The following is a 17,808-nucleotide window of genomic DNA, read 5'->3' as shown; positions in this document are numbered from 1 at the left end:
GAATTCCACTGAGTCCCTAGGAGCACAAATCCTGAAGATTATGTCAAGGATAAAAGAGGATTTAGGGTGACGATTTAAAGCTTCCTTTCTCCTTTTTCAGGCAAGGGCCTGGGAAGAGGGGGTGGGAGCTGAAAACAGACAGAGCCTTGTTAGTGACTTGAATTTTCACATGTAGAATGATGGAGCTTCGGAAGGGAGTTTCTGCTCTGCGTGGCCTGCCCATCCCACGCCATCTAACCTGATCTTTAAATCGGCAACTCCATTTGTATTCCAGTCTGACCATGGGAGACTCATATCCCTGTGGGCCCCAGCCTTGGTTTGTAGCTGATGAGAAGTGTTCAGGGGAGGCTTCAGCCAACACAAAAGGACTGTGGGGAAACCAGCCAGCCCCAGGCTCACCCCACAGCTGGGGCCCTGGGAAGCAGGGAGGAGGCAGACCAGTCTTTACAACTGCTTTTTATAGGATACTGTCTGTGTTGGTTATTTTCAAGGCTCTCAGTCCCAGATAGGAGAGCAAACCATGAGAACCCAGTGTCAGGTCAACGACCAAGTGCCGAGCATACCAATGACCGCAGCTCCGGGAACAATTGGAGCAAGTGCTTGAAATTCCAGCCGTGAGCCTGGCTGCCCCATGTGAGGGGATGCTTATGTCTCGGGTAACATCCCAGCTGGCAATTCCCAAACTCACCAGGAGTTCAACCACGGCAGCCCCAATTATAACCATTATAAACCCCTCCCCCCGCCCCACTTCGGCTCTGCCCCACACGAGGTCCTGTTCTGTGTGTTCGGTTGAGAGATGCTGCAGAGAAGATGAGCAGCCACTGCTCCCAGCCCCCTTGCAAAGGGGACCCAGTTCTCCTGGGGGTGGGAGCTGCCTTCCCTGAGGTTTGTCAATTTGAAGGGAAGGGGCTCCTTCCTGAGATGCTGTGTATTAGCCTGAATGTATCTCCCAGAACCAGAGGCATCCTGAGAGCTGAGGAGCAGTGGGGTGAGGAACACTACTAGCAGGAGTAAGCTTAGGCTGCAGCTTGAGGTCAGCGATAACCTGGGGTCAGTGATGAGGGGTAAGTCTCCCGTTCAGGATGGCGGAGTTCACGAAATTCTCTTCCTTCAGAATGGCTTAAGCAAAATCCTGCCTGGACACCCGATGAACCCTTGAGGCCTTTCCCTAGCCTGAGCTCTTCATCTTCTGGGGGTTGATTCATTCTCTTGTCCAGCACCAAGAGGGACTCACCTTCATGTGTCACCCAGAGTCCTCCTCATTCCTCACCTTTCCCGGTTCATTCTCATCATCATGATTGGTAGCAGAGTTGGGTGTTTCCTTTTCCAGGCTCTTACAGCCCCTTGGAGTGTGTGGATGGCCCAGCATGCACTACTATTCCATAGCTCCCTGGGGCCAGGGTTCATTCTGTCCATCTTTGTTTGCTGGTGACCATCTCAGTGGCATACTGGGTACACAAGTGGCCTGGGGACCCTCCCTGTGCCTCACAGTGGCCTGGGGAGATACCTAAAAATACCCAGCCCTGCTCCTGGAGGTCCTGACTTGAGTGACCTGAGGTCTGGACATTGGTTGTGGTCTGAAAACCTCCCCAGGTGACCTAACCTGCAGCCATGGTTGAGAACCATTCCCCCAGAGTAGACCGTTAATGAAAGCTTGTCTTAGGATGAACCAATGAGCTTTGTCCAAGTGACATCTTCTCTTTTATTGTGTGTGTGTATGTGTGTGATTCTCAAGCCCTACTCACCCCTAGCATTTATTCACTGTTAACGCCATAAGTTTGAGCCTTACAACTCTTGGGACTGGTGTTTATACACTCTTGTGTGTAGAATGCATAGCTAGTGGTAAGCTGCTATACAGCACAGGAAGCTCAGCTCAGGGCTCTGTGATGACCTAGAGGTGGTGGGAGGGAAGCTCAAGAGGGAGGGGATATGTTTCTACATAAGCTGATTCACTTCATTGTAGAGCAGAAACTAACACAACATTGTGAAGCAACTGTGCTCCAATTAAGAAAAAAGTTCTGGAAGGAGAGCTACTGGCAGGCATTTCAACTCTGATGTTTAAAACAGCATTGAACGCTCACTAAGTCTTAGGAAGTTCCTTCTCTAGCAAGCGGAATTCTCTCTCATTCTCCAGCATCACTCCACATCTGCCAAGCCTCTTCCTCAATGTTTCCTTGACGGGAGACCATGTTTCTGAGCCTTGAGGGAAGTAGTGGTGGGCAGGTCTGAGGGGCCGCGTGTGAGCCCGCAGGTGGGTTCAGCAGCCTGCAGGGACATGCATGTGGACAGGGTGTGTTATGCCAAATGGGAACACACATGAGGTGATTGAGTTTCATTCACAGCAAAAATGAGAGAAGTCAGATCACAAAACATTTGCTGAAATACCATAGGATATTGCTTACATGTGGCATCTAAAACACCACCCAAATGAACCTATCTATGCAAGAGAATCAGACTCACAGACTCAGAGAATGGACTTGTGTTTGTTGGTGGGGGGTGGGGGAGGGAAGGATTGGGCATTTGGGATTAGCAGATGCAAACTATTACATACAGGATGGATAAACAATAAAGTGCTACTGCATATAACAGGGAACTAAATTCAGTATCCTGTGATAAGCTCTGATGAAAAAGAATATGAAAAAGAATGCATATACATATAATTGAATCATTTTGCTGTAACAGCAGATATTAGCACAACCTTCACTAAATTAAAAAAAGAGTTTGCTGAGTCTAGTTCTACATGCAGCTCACTGCTAGGGGCTGTGGGACTTCAGGGTACCTGCCCTCTGTGTGGGAAAACTAGAGAAGAGAACCTCAAAATATGAGATGAAGCACAGATTTCCAAAGCTCCCAGAGCTCCAAAAGGAGTGGTGTCCATTCCCTGTTAGAGCTTCGGTGTCTCAGCTGTGGCTGACGACAGCCTCTGAGCCTAAATCAGCTGCAGCAGGTCCCTGGCACGAGGTCTCTTTTTGAACATACAAAAAGAGCATAGGGAGTATATTCCAAATTCACAGGTACTGTATTTCCCATATTTGCTCCAGTTACTTAAAAAAATATTTTTTACTATGTGTCGGATCTTGGTTGCAGCATGCGGGCTCTCTAGTTGTGGGGCGCAGGCTTAGTTGCTCTGCAGAGGCAACGTGGGATCTTAGTTCCCTGACCAGGGATTGAACCACATCCCCCTGCATTGAAAGTGTGAGTCTGCCAGGGATGTCCTTGCTCCAGTTAATTTTTTAAAACACTGAAACATTGTTAACTCACCCCTGTGCCATTTCCCCTTCCCCCCTCCTTATTTTTTTTTTTTTTAAGAATGAGCTTCTATAATTTACATCTTACGTATGCCTAATCATTTTTTTAAATTCATTTTTATTTATTTGGCTGTGTGGGGTCTTAGTTGTGGCATGCAAATTCTTAGTTACAGCAGGTGGAATCTAGTGCCCTGACCAGAACTGAACCTGGGGTGCCTTGCATTGGGAATGCAGAGTCTCAGCCACTGAACCACCAGGGAAGTCCCCCTCCCTCCTTTCTTGAAATTGGTATTTGTCTTTCCCATGATGTTTCCCTATGCATATTACTATACACATGGGCGTCCACCCACAGTATATGATATGGTGTTACCAGCTTTCAAACTTTATATAAATGGCATCACAGTGCATCCTCTGTATGATGTTCGCTCACTTCCCTGTTTTTGAGGTTTATCCATGCTGACCCAGGATTAATGAAACTACTATTTATTCATCCATTCTCTTTTTGATGGGCTTTAAGAGTGCATTCCATTTTTCCCGGTTAGAGATAATGCCACAACCTTCTTTGTAACATGTATTTTGGCACACATATCCATTTCTTTCTTCTTCCCTGCCTTCCTTCCTTCCCTTCTTTTGAAGTATAGTTGATTCACAATATTATATTAGTTTCAGGTGTACAGCATAGTGATTCAGTAGTTTTACAGATTACACTCCATCGTAGGTTATCACAAGATAATGGGCATAATTCCCCATGCTGCACACTGGCTTCTTGTTGCTTATTTCATGCCTCTCCTTGCACATAGATGCTTTGCTGTCTCCTTAAATGCTGCCTCCATGACCATCACAGCTTTCAGACCTGCGAGCAGCCTGCACAGGGCTCTGCCATGGGCTCAACCTTCTTTAGTACCGGCAACTTGGCCCTTAGTGAGACTCTGAACTTGACCTGGTTTCTGGGCTCCACCTTGCACTTGGAGACCTAGTCTGACACCGGAACTCTCTGTGCCTCAAGCCTCTCAGGGCTTCTGCCCCCCACCCCCACCTGGCCCCTGCTGAAAGGGACGTTCTTTGGCAGGAAAGCTTGGCATATCTTGGGTCCTAAGATGAGATCTCATACACGTGGTCAGTTTTAACTGGACCTCAAAAAAAGTGCAATTTTCTGTAATAAGAAAAGGGAGCATCTAACTGAGGGCAATCAGGAGCCGGAGTAGGAAAATGAACATGGCAGAGTGGTACAGGGTGTGCACGCACGTGTGCTCAGTCACTTCAGTCGTGTCCGACTCTTTGCGACCCCGTGGACTGTAGCCCTCCAGGCTCCTCCGTCCATGGCATTCTCCAGGCAAGAATACTGGAGTGGGTTGTTGAGTCCTCCTCCGGGGGATCTTCCTGACCCAGGGATCGAACCTGCATCTCTTATGTCTCCTGTGTTGGCAGGCAGGTTCTTTACCACTAGCGCCCCCTGGGAAGTATAGGGTGAGGACTGGGCTAAGAGCAGTGGCTGATGGAAGCTGGGTTCTGTCAGAGAGTGGGTAACATGACATGAATCTAGAAAGTTAAAGCTTCATGCTCCCCACCAGATGACTTTGAGCTTTTGGGATGGGAAGGGTGAGTGGGCAGTGGCAGATGATTGTGGCCGGGAGACCATGTCATGAGGAAAAACATTATCCCGTAGGGCCATCCCCGGGCCAGGCTTGAGTGTGCGCAGTGCTCACAGCTGGGGCTTGTGGTCTCATTTCCCTCCAATTTGCTGAGCGCTGAGGCACTATCAAATCAGTCTTCCTCTCCCCTCCATCACTCACGTGGGACTTCCACCACTCTTGCTTCCAAGCAGGTGAACTCCAGGCAAACCATGCACAGGCTTCAGTCCAGCTGTGACCGGTGGGCTAGACCCTGACATCACCTACAAGAGCCTGGGAGAGCAGACGCGAGGGGTGGTCCGGCATCTTCTCTGCAGCTTGATGCCTCTGTGGTGTGAGCTTATTGGAAGCTCCCAAAGTTCCCTATCAGGGGTACCAGGAACCAGCAGGTGTATGTGTGTGGGGTGCAGTGGGGATGGGGATGAGGTTAGGAAGCCCCTCAAGCTTGGAAAAGACCTTGATGCTGGGAAAGATTGAGGGAAGGAGGAGAAGGGGGGGGTGACAGGATGAGATGGTTGAGATGGGAGAGACAGGCTGATTGTTTTTGAAAGAACAAGCTTGGGTCCCAGGTTTACTCTGGGCAGAAGCTTGGGCTTTTGTGGTGGTTGACAGCCTGTAAAACTCAGCAGTGAATCTGAGCTCCCAGCCCCACTTGCGGTCAGGAGAAAGTCAGGTATGGTTATCAACTCCTTCCCCTTGGCTGGCAGACCCCCGCTCGCTCTCCCTTCACCATTCCTGCCCTTATTCTCACCACCAAACCATCAGGAAATCATGGAGAAAATCTGTTCTCTAGAGCCAGGGAGAAGCATGGAGAGAGGCTGGCAGGGCTGGCTGACCAGATCAGTGCTTGTCAGAGGTGAACAGGCTGATGCCACAGGGAAGACAGAGCCAAGAAAAACTGTTTGTGGCTTCACACTTGGAGATTGTGTGTACGTGTGCATTTCTCTCTGGTAGATCCTGGAATGTGAGCGTATGGGAGAGTCGATTGTTTTCAGCCTCCAGAATGTGCTAGATAGCCATGGAGTTTGAGAGTGGGCCAGAGAGAGACTCACACCTCATGAGGTACATACCTCATGTTCATAGTGTTCCTTAAATCTTCCCATCTCTGTTCCTCTTCTTGGGAGACCCCAGAGCCTGGCATACATTGTGTAAATGGCAGATGTCAGCTGAATGAGTGCCTTCAGAAACTGAGTGGTTGTTTACTAAGCATTTACTATGCGATCTCCTCAGATCAAACCTATGAGAAAAGTGTAAGGTAAGCAGGTTCAGGAAGGTTAAGTAACTTGTCCAAGGGCTCACATCTAGGAGTGTGTGTGTGTGTGTGTGTGTGTGTGTGTGTGGTGGAGGGGGAGGGACACACAAGAGATTTGAAAGGCTCATGGCATCATTTTTTATCATTGTTCATTTTTGCAGCTTCATCATATCTATGATGTTCTGAATTTGCAGAAGCTGAGGGGACAGCGAGGCTCTGAATCTGCAGAAGCTGACTGTCCCTGAAAGCTGAAAGTGATGGAAACAAGGTTGGGGGCTTTCCATGTGGGTGCTTGGCATGGCACATTCCCTGTAAAAACAGAAGAACCTGAACTTCTGTGCATACAACAGGGAAGAAGACAAAAGAGCAGAGGGGCAGGAAGACCCCAAGCTCTTTTGCAGACCATGTCCCTGAGATCCAGGAAAACAGAAAGGCACAGAAAAGAACCGAGTCAGGTCAACTGTTAAAAATTATTTAATAGAAAGTCCAATGTCAAAATGTAACAATAAACAAAAATACACATGTATAAATATGTATATATAATTAGACCTGTACACTTTCTCAGACCCTTTTCAAATGAAACAGAATCATCATCACATCTGTGTGGTCAAATCAAAAATAATATTCAAGCGACGTGGACCCACTGGTGCTGTGGGGAATAATAGTACTGCTGAAGCACTTGGAGGGGTCAAAGAATGTCAGTCATGAGCGAGTTGGGGATATTGCCAAATGTCCTTTTCTGGAGACCCAGAGAGGGAAGATGAGCAACCCCACTGCCCTGTACAGTGTATCTGATCTTCTCTTAGCACCTACAGCCACTACTGTCTAGGAACAGCTCTCCTATTGGATGGGGTTTTGAACTCTCGAAGCTTCTGTGGTTTGAGAGCTTGCTTGCCCTATCTCCTAGACTAGAAGCTCCTGGGTGGGAGGTGGGGGGGTTGCTTCAAGACCTTCCTATTCTGCAGGCTGAGTGCCAGCACAGGGTTTGGGAAAGCATGCCATCAAGTGTGCTGATTTGCTCTTAAAATAGTGGTGTCCAAAGTGGCTGTGCACCTACAAGGGGGCACCCAAACCCTCAGGGGTTCAGAGAGAGAATACGCGAACCTCTTGTCTATAATATTTTTTATCTTATTATTTAAAAATTTCTATGCTGTGTACTTTAAAAAAATGTGCCTAATAGTAGAGGAGTATATGAATATATACTGTAAATAAATTGATAAACATATGGGGGGGTGCATCTCGCAAGGTTTTTGCTGATAGGCATGTGTGGCCCAAAGAGATGGGCACCCACTGCTGCACAGAATCCGTGTGCACGTGGAGCCCTGGGGAGGCTGCCCTGCTGGGCGCTCAAGCCCCTCTGAGAAGCTTTTGCAGGTGCTCAGAAAAGCAAAGCCTCAAGATTACCTCCCAGACCTGAATAAGAGCTGAGGCCTCCTGGTCCCGCTGCTCGATTTCCCTTAAATGTTAAGGCCTTATCCTCAAGAAAACACACATGCCCCTGGGAAGAGCACAGACACAGCCTTCGACCCTGGCAAGGAAGCCTTTTGATCTCTTCCCGGTGATGGAGAGGGAGCTGGACCAGGGCAGACAATGGGGAGAGGCTGCCCGAAGGCAGACCTGGCCAGATTCCACGACCACACCCCCTCTTGGCGACCTCCTAGGCCTTCACTTTAAAGCAGGTGTATTTGAGGCCACACGCTCTGTCAGTTTCCAGCATCGTGATGACCACAGGCTGAATTCTCATCAAAACGCCTAGGCGGCTGTGAAATTCTTGTGGGAACCACAAGACACAGAATTAGAAAATTCCTCTGCAAGGAGCCAGAGGAATATCTGGGAAAAAGAGTAGGTGTGTGAGCTACAGTCTTTGAGTCCAGAAGGCTGGTGAACGTGCCAGCCTGCAGCCAGGGCGGCAGCTGTGGGGTTTGTGCGAAGAAGGTGAGTCCTAAGCAGCCCTCGGGGCTCTTGGGGATCCCCGGGCAGAAGACCTGAGCCACTCAGCTGGGAAGACTGTTTTCAGCCCCCAAAGCCTTCAGCTTCTCCAGGAAATGATGCTACCTGCTGTGGCCTTTTCTTGAGTTTCTAGAAACCATGCACTCTCACAGCTAGGGTTTGGATGCATCTAATTCTTTTTCTTCTTCTAACAATTTATCTGGGGGGAAAGGGGAAGAGAACCCCAATGCTCTGAGCTCCAAAGTTCTTTGGAAAGCCTAAAAGGCACCTGGAGTTGTCTGCACGGAGAGATCCTGCTGTCTCCGAGCCCCCGGGGGGCCTCCCCGCCCCCACGAGGCTCACGGCTGCTGTCCGGGCTGGCAGGTATTTCCCACGTGCACACAGTCCATCTGTGCTTTTGCGTTCTGTTTGAATTTCCCTTTCTTTGGCAGGACACAGGTGCACACCGCAGACAGAGCGGAGGCTCGGCCGCCAGGTGGGACCCAACCCAGGGAAAGGCTGTCCAAGGGAGGCTGCCTGTGGGTAGAATGAATGAAGGCCTCATACTCAGGGTGGGGAAATCCTTGGCGGCTTCCCACGTATTTATCTTTGGGTGTACCCTCATCCCGAGCTCTAGGCCAGCCAGTTCCCAGGAGGTATTTTTAGTCTGGGTGGCTCTACAGACAGGTCAGGGTGACCCAGAGCTGTCCCCTGTATGTCTCTAAATCCAGCCTGGGATAAAGCCCTTGACAGCAAACAGCTCTGGGGGAGACGACCAGGAGCTGGGGCACGGGTGGAGGAAACACGGGAATAAATTGTCTCAGGAAGCATCTGTGCCCTTCCATGGTGAGGACGGGACTCCTGGTCCCGACGGGGACCACACTTACCTCTCTGGTGGCCTCAGAAGTGGGCTTCAGAGAGCTGAGCACCACCCACAGCCCCCTTATGCCCCGGGGCGGGGTCCCTGGCTGCCTTGTCTGCATCTCTTCTTCTTCCTCAGCTCCCACTCCAGCTGCTTCTGTGCCTGCGGCCCTGGCCACCCACACTGGCCCTTCTTTCGCCTGTGTCCCGTGCTGTCCCCTCAGCCTGAAGGCCCTCTGTGTTGCTTTCCCTCAGGCCTCTGACACACTCGGGCTTTGAAGCCCCCTCTTTTGGGAAGCCCCCGGTTTACAAAGCTGGGTGACTGCCCCTGAGATGCTCCCTCAGACCCCGTAGGAATTTCCTGCAGCACCGCTTCCCACGCTGTCTTCCCCACTAACGGTGGGCTCCTCACGGGTGAGAGCTGGGTTTGAGTCATCCGTGTACTGCTGGCCGTTAGCTCAGTGCCTGGAGCTAATAACAAGATGCTCCAAATGATATGTTAAATAACTGAGTCCTAGACACTGGGGAGTGAGTGAGTGAAAGTCTCTCAGTCGTGTCCGACTCTTTGAGACTCCTCAGACTATACAGTCCATGGAATTCTCTAGGCCGGAATACTGGAATGGGTACCCTTTCTCTTCTCCAGGGGATCTTCCCAATCCAGGGATCGAACCCAGGTCTCCCCCATTGCAGGAGGATTCTTTACCAGTTGAGCCACCAGGGAAGCCCACTGGGGAAGGCAATGCTAAAAATGCTACATCTGGACCAACCTGGATGAAGGGGCCCAACCCCACTCCCTAGGGCTATTGTGTCCCAGTAGAGCTGGTGAAATGCTGCAATTGGGGCCACTCTGGCTGAGTGGGAGAGTGTGAGAAATGCTGGGGGGTACACCTAGACCTGGCCTGTGTCCTGTATTGCCCAAAGTTGGAAAGACTGCTAACCAGAGTCCAGGTCGGGGAGCCCAGGTGAGTGAAAGATGCTAATGGCAGGCATCCAGACACAGAGGGGGCACGCAGCCAGATGACCAGCAGATTTCCATCCTCCTATTTGGGTCTCACTCAGACTTTGGAGAACGTGATCACTAGCTTTTCCTAGTTTGGTATTATTATAATTACACTCATGATTTCTTAGACATTGTCTTAGAGATTATACAAAGCCAAATGCAGCTCTTCTTGAAGTACTTAAATGATAAAGTATGTATTTTTTCTCCATGTATCTTTCCGTGGTGTGTATATGAGTGTGTTAGGAAATTGATCCAAATTTAGAGTCCTAATAAAGCAGCTGCCTGATTCTGCTCCAGGAAAATCGATACAAAAATTCAAAAATGAATTTGCATCTTGCTCTGAATGGAAAAGCTGGCTTGCAATCCACCTCGAAACTTCCCTTGCTCATTTGACTGTCAAGGGAGAAGAGTCTCTGAAGATCTGGACTGAAAAGGCAGAAACCAGGGGCTGTTCAATCACTTTTGGGTCCAAGCCCAGTGGTCTCCAACATTCTAGAGCTATTTTCCAACCCGAGGGACCCTAAGGCAGTTTTGGCCAAGTTCAAATTTGTGGCGTTCATTTTTACTGCCTCTAAGTCTTCCTCAATCAGATGCAAAGCCTTGGGCTAAAAATAACCCCTGGAAAGGAAAGAAGGGAGCATTCAGAGAAGAGAGGGAAGACAGTATTAGAATAGGGCCTTTGGTTTAGGGGTGAATCTTGCAAAATTAAAGCAATTTTTCTCTGGCTTCCAAGAGATAAGAGTCAGTTCCGACACCATCTTAAAGGATTTTGACAGCTACCATGTTAGAAAGAGGCAGGAAACTTGGGGACAGTTCTCATGAGAAAACTGGACATAGCACCCCCTTGACACAAGGAAACTCTTGATTCTTTCAAGCTAAGAAAGTGAGGGTGGAGGCAGGTCCCCTCTAGGCAGCACCTTTAACAGTTGCTATGGAGACATGAATCATCTTCTTCAGAGGTTGTTGTGCCTTAAAAGCAAGGAGAGGAACTCTGGGGAATTCTTAGACTCTTCTGACCTTCGAACAAATTATTTAAATGCCTACCCAAGTCACTACATGACCATCTAAAACATTTAAGGTCTTGAAAGAGATTTGCATCTAGTTTCAATGCTTACAGTAGCCTGGGAAACACAGAGCTCCCAGTCCAAAGATCAAAAAGAGATGTCAAACCCTAGCCTACAAGAAAGAATTTCAAGTTAATGGCCTAGGCATTGCCCTTCCTCCACCTTTGGAGATCAGGTTCTCTTAAACTTCTCAGAAGGTTAAGGCTTTTCACTTTCTTCAAAGGATGCATTCTGGGATGAAACAAGACTTGGGACCCAGGAAAGAAATCAGAGCACTCAAAAGCCCGTTCTGGCCACGTTGGATACCTAACTGTGGACAGCAGCCTTCTTTTCCAGATGCTGAAAATATTCCAAGGAGACAGAGATGTGTCTAAAACCCCAAAGCCTTTTCCTTCCAGGCACTAACACCCTGCTATCCTCTCCTGGTTTTTGTGTCGCTCATCAGATATGGGAAGGCCAAGAAAACACTCCCCATGGGGAAACCATGCTGGTGATGAGCCCAGGAGAGACTCTGGAAGAGGGAGATGCCCCCAAAGGGTTGTTTTCACAGTGTTATGTTGCAAAGGGCAAAATAATAATAAAATTTTTTGAAAAGCACTTGAATGACATCTTTCCTTCTTTCAACATGGGCATTTATGTTGGATAGATGCATTCTACACTTAAGATACACTACTCAGAACATGGGGGTAACTGATTCACTTCCCAGGATTATTGTGACAAGACAGTTATAAAAATGCCTAGCACAGTATCTGGCACAGAGTGAGTTTAAATAATAAATGTTAGTTCCTTTTCCTCTTTCCCTAAGATTAGATTAGATCCCAGGTAAGGTACAAGAGTCTCCTGAAAAGCACGGCATAACTAGTGAGCCCATCCTAAGGTCTCTCACAAAAGTAAATCTATTTACCTACAAACCTCATATTCTTCCATGGCATTTGACTCTCTTCCAGAGACATACAAAAAAGTGACTGAAGTCAAGGGCATTTTCCCCCCTTGGCAAAACATGTCCATTCATTGGCAAAGGCAATTTGTACACCTCATCCATGAGATTCCAAAGGTCGATGGCAGGGACTTGGGCTGTCTGGAAGCTGACTGCCTCACCCGGCTTCACACAAGCACCTGGGGTGGAGAGCGGGGCAGGGAGGGGTGTTCAGTAAGCCACCTGCGTCACTGAGAAGCCACCTTCCAGCTTCGAGCCACCTTTTCATTATGCCTTTAAATGTATCTCCCCTCTCCCTGACCAGGCCTTATTCTTCTACTAGGATTTTAAGCAACTTAGTAAAAAGTTTAATTTCTGAGAGGTACAAAGAAATAAAGCTCTGAGCACATCTTCCAGGGGAAAGCAGATTTTATGTAAAATTATACAGTGTAATCTGATACTTTTTTTTTTAATGATGGAGTTGGGAGGAGGAAGGAGAGAGTCAATTGTTTTGCCTTTCATAAAAAATTTATGAGTCACAGAGTCCAAGATTTAGAGTCAGTATTTTCCTAGATTAAGAATTTGATAATTTTTCTTCCCATCAAACTGACATATTTAACTGAGTTTCTTTTCTAAAACCAGTAGACATGGAAATGCTCTTTTAAATTCTTGCCGATGTCTAAGCAGGACTTGCCATAAATATGCCAAGGGGTCTCATAGGCTACTGAGGTAAACTGCATAAGAGGTATAATTTCTGCTCTTAGCAGGCTTAGGGGAGGGGCTGGCCCTAAGAGAGAAGTCTCAGTAAATTGGGACAAAGTTGTAACTCAAACTAGGACCGAAAGGGGGCGCCATCATCCCTGGGCCTGCTCCTGTTGTAGCCCTGGAACCTGGGGGAGGCCCCAACACGGAGGTGGAGGAGGCTGGCACTGCACAGAGGACTAAAGAACGGAGGTTCCTCCTTAGTCTGGGCATCAGAGCCCGACCTCAGACCCTGGGCACTGCAGACGCCTAGACAGAGACCTGTCTCCCAGGAGGCCGGGGGGTGGCTGCTGCTGTGTCTGAGGGCTGACCTAGTTTTCTGTCCCCAGACTTTGTACCTTCTTTGTCCCTAAATAGACCATAACACCGCCCTGCGCTCCAGCCCGGGGCTCGGAGGCATCACTGAGGTTAAAAAACCTCTTTTTAAGCTTCTCAGACAGTAACAAACACGCATTCAATTATGACAGCAGTACTCCGTGATCCCAAATCTCCGCCAACCAAAAGAAAGATACACACAGACTGCTGAACTTGTACAATTCGACAACTCAGAGCACACAAGGCGTGAGTAATCCCGCAGTAAATCTTGCCGACAGTCCGCCCTGCCCGCTGGCCGCTCATCAGCTGGATCCTGCATCGCACCCGGCCCATGGCCATTCCCTCGACCTGCTCTGTCCTAAATGCTCCTGGGTCCATCTCTCATCCTTTTTCTACCTCCCTCCGCCAGCCCCTTTCCCTCCCTCCCTCCCTCCATCTCCCTGAGGCCTCAGAGATAACAGCCAGCAGAAGCACTAGCTTCCAGATTATTTTTTCATTGTATCTGAGACAGTGTGCTTAACGTTCACATACACGGGGCAGGGGGGAGAAAGGCAACAGGTTTTTGCGTTAGACCTTTTCAGAAGGCATAAAAAAATCAAATACAAACACAAATCACTTGACAATTTTATGATTAAAGCCGACAAATGGAAAACAGACAGTTTTGAGTGTTGCTAACATAATCAAGCATTTCATGCTAACCGGCTCGGCCGCCCCGTTTCTCAGATCTAAGTGTACCACGCGTGTCTGCAGGTGAAATGACTTTTGCACATCAGCGAGGTAGCCAGTGTTAAACCCGGAGGACAGAACCCAGGTGAACAGCCACTGGTTCACGGAAACGACACTTGAAACCCTCAAAAATCAGATTCCAAGGGACACGTGGTTCTGTGTATGTGTGTGTCGTGTCAAAATGTTAAACGTGACCCTAAGAAAAACGACGTGAGCATGTTTTATCTCGGTTGAAGGTGGTGGTTTTCTGGGAAGACGCTATCTGAGACACCCCATGGAAGGCGTTCTGTGTCTGCTTCGTTCTTGCTTGATAAGAGCAAGGGATCTCGGGAAAAGGTCATTCTCGGAACAGTGACCAAGTCTCCGGTGCACAAGTTTGAGGTGGGGCTCAGCAGTTCGTTTACAGTTGAGGAAAACTATTTTAGTCACTTGGCCAAAAAAACCATACAAAGGGAGGGGATGTAAAACCCTAGGCGACTTGAACTCTCTCTGCATTTTTTTCTGCTTGAAGCAGGATAAAAAGCCTGAAATTTTGGCTGCGTCTCTGTTTATGTAACAACCACAGCTGCTCCCCAAAATAGCTGCCGCTGCTGGCTGAAAGAAGGAAGGGCTTTTGTTGCTAACGTTTGAGTCCGTTTTCTCTAGGGCCTGACTGAGTTTCCTTCCCCTTATGTTTGGTGTGTGCTGCTGGGTCCAAAAGGAGATAAGGAACTTCTCCCTGGACACATTAGTGGTGCCATCAGCTATACGGATGGATTTTCAAGTCAAGGCTCATCTTCACAGCGAGACCACACTAAGCTTCCTAGTCTATTCAGTGGCAGGTAACCTCCTGACCGCCCAGAACGTATTAACTACCCACCTTCGGAGGGCAGTAGAGGCCCTATAGGAGGGCCTATAGTGAGGCCCTTTGTGTTCATAACCCCACAAAGAGAAACATACAGTGCTTTTTATGTGTTGTATTTGTGTGTGTGTGTCTGTGTGTGTGGAACAAATCCAAACCTGGACTGCTGGCGTGGCAATGAACAGGGTGCCCTCCCCCAGAAGTAACAAAGAGAACGCTCGTCAAAGCTATCGGACGTGTTAAAAAAATACAAAAGTTATTTTCTCCTTTTGATTGCTATTTACTTGTGACAACATGTGTTAAAAATATTACTTCTGTCTTTGAGAAGAGATCATTCTCTTCATAGAATATGGAAAAATAAACTCTACCAAACCCACAGTTCACGTTCCCCACTACGGCCCGGGGCTTTGGCTTTCGCATCTCTGGAAATCATCACCAGTGTCAATGGAATACTACATGTTCCAGGCGGCAAACGCTTTTCACTGCACCATCCGGTGCTGCCAACAAGAGAATGGAAGTGGCAAGGCTCACGTGACATCTTGAAGGGAGAGGATTAGGAAGTAGGGTGGTTTATTTGCTGACAAAGTGAAAGGGAACGGGGTGGTTTCAGGCCCTCCTAACGAGCTGTGGGGTGTCCCCCTCATCACCTCTGACCACTGCCAGCACTGCACTTGCGTGGTGGGTTGTACATGGGATGGTAGGGAGCCATTAAGGTGCCATTGCTAGGAGGACTCAGCTTCCTCACCCAGGATCATCATAAAACACTGAGCTGGATGAATGGGAGAAGACAAGGATACATAAAAACAGTAAAATGTTTATTTTCTTAGAAAAAAAAAGTGGGCAAGAGGGATTCAAAATGATTGTGATCACACTTCCGTCTGCATCTGAGCAAAACTGATGTTGCAAGCTTGATCTTTGATTAAGAGACCCAGGAAATGAAACCACCTGCTGCTCGCTCCTATGTCACTTCCAGGAGTCATGTCACGACATGCTTTGAATTGATAATAGCATCTCTACTTCTTCTCAGCAGAGAAACTAGGCTTGCCATAGCAACCATCCCATCTCCAAAGCACAACACTGCCAGTGAGAAGCAAGGCTCTGGACTGCTGGGGGAGGCAGGGAGGAGGGAGGGGGAAGAAGGCGCTTGTCTTAGAAGCGGAACCAGTCTAGAACAGAAGTTGGATATCTGAGTTCACCACTACCTCGTCTTTTAGAAAATAGGTTGGAGAGCATCTGTAAAACCAACAGTATCTTTAAGGTGAAATTGCAGAATTTTGCTGCAGACCTGGACACTGAGAGAAGTGAAAAGTTGCAACAAGTTTTAACTAGCAGCAACAAAGAAAGTTCGATAACAGTTTTTGTTTGTTTTTAGCAATATTCCTTTGCAAGTTCATTAAGAAACACTGTAATTTAATGGGGCATACGATATGGAACGATCTTCTTTTGCTATAGTGCTGTTCGCTGAAGAGAACCAACCTTTGCAAAGATTTCAACTGGGGTGTAACCTATTTACACAGTAGTAGCTCCCGGTTTGACTGGTAGGATTGGTGCTATGTGATGTCTTCTTCTTCCGAACAATAATCTCGACCCTTGAGAGGAAAAGAAAAGAATAAGATGTGAATGAGAAATTCAAAGCAGAGCTTGAGATGGTTACCTGCAGTCCATCTTCTCAGTTTCTGTCTCCCTGCAGTGAAACCCAGGCTCCATCAGTGACTGCTGGGCACCAGGTATGTAAGTCATAAATACACATTGACCAACTTGTAAACTGTATATACATCGTCGCTTTGAAGTTTTACCAAGCTTCTAATAAGCTTTTGTTTTGTATTGGTAGGGCTTTCCTGATAGCTCAGTTGGTAAAGAATCCACCTGCAATGCAGGAGACCCTGGTTTGATTCCTGGGTTGGGAAGATCCCTTGGAGAAGGGATAGGATACCCACTCCAGTATTCTTGGGCTTCTGTTGTGGCTCAGCTGGTTAAGAATCTGCCTGCAGTGTGGGAGACCTGGGTTGGATCCCTGGGTTGGGAAGATCCCCTGGAGAAGGGATAGGATACCCACTCCAGTATTCTGGCCTGGAGGATTCTGTGGCCTGTATAGTCCATGAGGTTGCAAAGAGTTGGATATGACTGAGCTACTTTCACTTTCATTCACTTCACTTTGTATTGGTAAGGATTTATATTATTCTAGGCACAGACAAGACTCAGCCTTTCACCACATAATCACCAAATGGATGATCCATTCAGGAGACCATTTTGTCACGAAGAGGAGAAAACAAAGTGAACCGTGAACAAGACCCTTTCTCCTAGGGCCAGGCTGCTAGCATTCCACAGCTGCATCTCCAAGCCCAGAACTTATACAAAACAGGTTACTTGGAGGCTTAAGAACGACATCCAGTTGTTACTTTTGAACATATATCATCCTCTCTCCAGCAGGGTATATACTCTATGAAGGCACAGTTAGGTCCGGGATTTAAGTTCCACATGTCCCGTCACTGACTGTCTTGGTCAAAGCACACAGTTTTGTGATCTGTAATCCCTCACAGAGCATGGGAACAAGTCTCTGCCCTGCCTGTCTCACAGTGTCACAGATAAGGGTTTTGAATAAAGTCACGTATCCATACTATTTATATCTTTGACCACTTCCTTTCTTTCTTTATTTTTAAGAAAAAAAAAAAAGAGGAATGTATTGGAAAGATACAAGGGTATCCCGAAGAACAAGAGGCTCAGTAACCAAGGTTGGGAAGGATACATGTAGGATGACGCGGACCTTGGCTCCTGAGAGAGGCTATTAATGTGACCAAGTTCCAGTTACTTTCAGTCTGTGTCTCTGTTTGTTGTTTCTGATTTCCTGGAGTGACAATCATACTGACTCAACAGGACTTAGCCCTTGACCCCTGGATTACAGAGGTGTGAACAGTGAACATCACACGATGCTCAGGTTTCGTAAGTACATGTTGGGTACCGTGTTTGGCACTTTCCAAGTAGTATTGTGGTGGCTTATTCTGCCACCACAGCCCTAGGTGTCAGGCACGGTCCCATCTCCCATTTCTCAGATGAGAAAAGCAAAGCCCAGAGAGTGCCAGAAGTTTTCTAAAGTCATAAAGCTTTTACACAACATCCAGTCTTTGGCAGGTCATGCACACATCTTTAACTTTCTTATAGGTGGTATTTGGGGTTTGGTCTCTGCAAACATCCTGTGCTAACATCTTAGGGTTTTGTATAAGTGACCATAGGCCACGTCTTCTTTTCAACAGAAGTGGGAGCCA

At 47.8% G+C, this 17,808-nt stretch overlaps 1 protein-coding gene across 2 annotated transcripts in view; it reads right to left on the bottom strand.

Annotated features, from left to right (window-relative positions):
* Positions 1–7,088: 7,088 nt before the first annotated feature.
* Positions 7,089–17,808, bottom strand: part of C16H1orf21 (chromosome 16 C1orf21 homolog) — a 253,424-nt gene continuing 242,704 nt past the window's right edge. For both annotated transcript variants that reach the window (XM_027565559.1, XM_027565560.1), the window contains exon 6: positions 7,089–16,134. In XM_027565559.1, the coding sequence (XP_027421360.1) occupies positions 16,096–16,134 (39 nt within the window). In that variant the 3' untranslated portion in view covers positions 7,089–16,095. The remainder of the gene's footprint in view (positions 16,135–17,808) is intronic.

This window comes from Bos indicus x Bos taurus, chromosome 16, assembly GCF_003369695.1.
Source record: "Bos indicus x Bos taurus breed Angus x Brahman F1 hybrid chromosome 16, Bos_hybrid_MaternalHap_v2.0, whole genome shotgun sequence".
Lineage (NCBI taxonomy): Eukaryota > Metazoa > Chordata > Mammalia > Artiodactyla > Bovidae > Bos > Bos indicus x Bos taurus.
The sequence above is the reverse complement of the archived record's forward strand: the minus strand, read 5'-3'. Positions and strand labels throughout refer to the sequence as shown.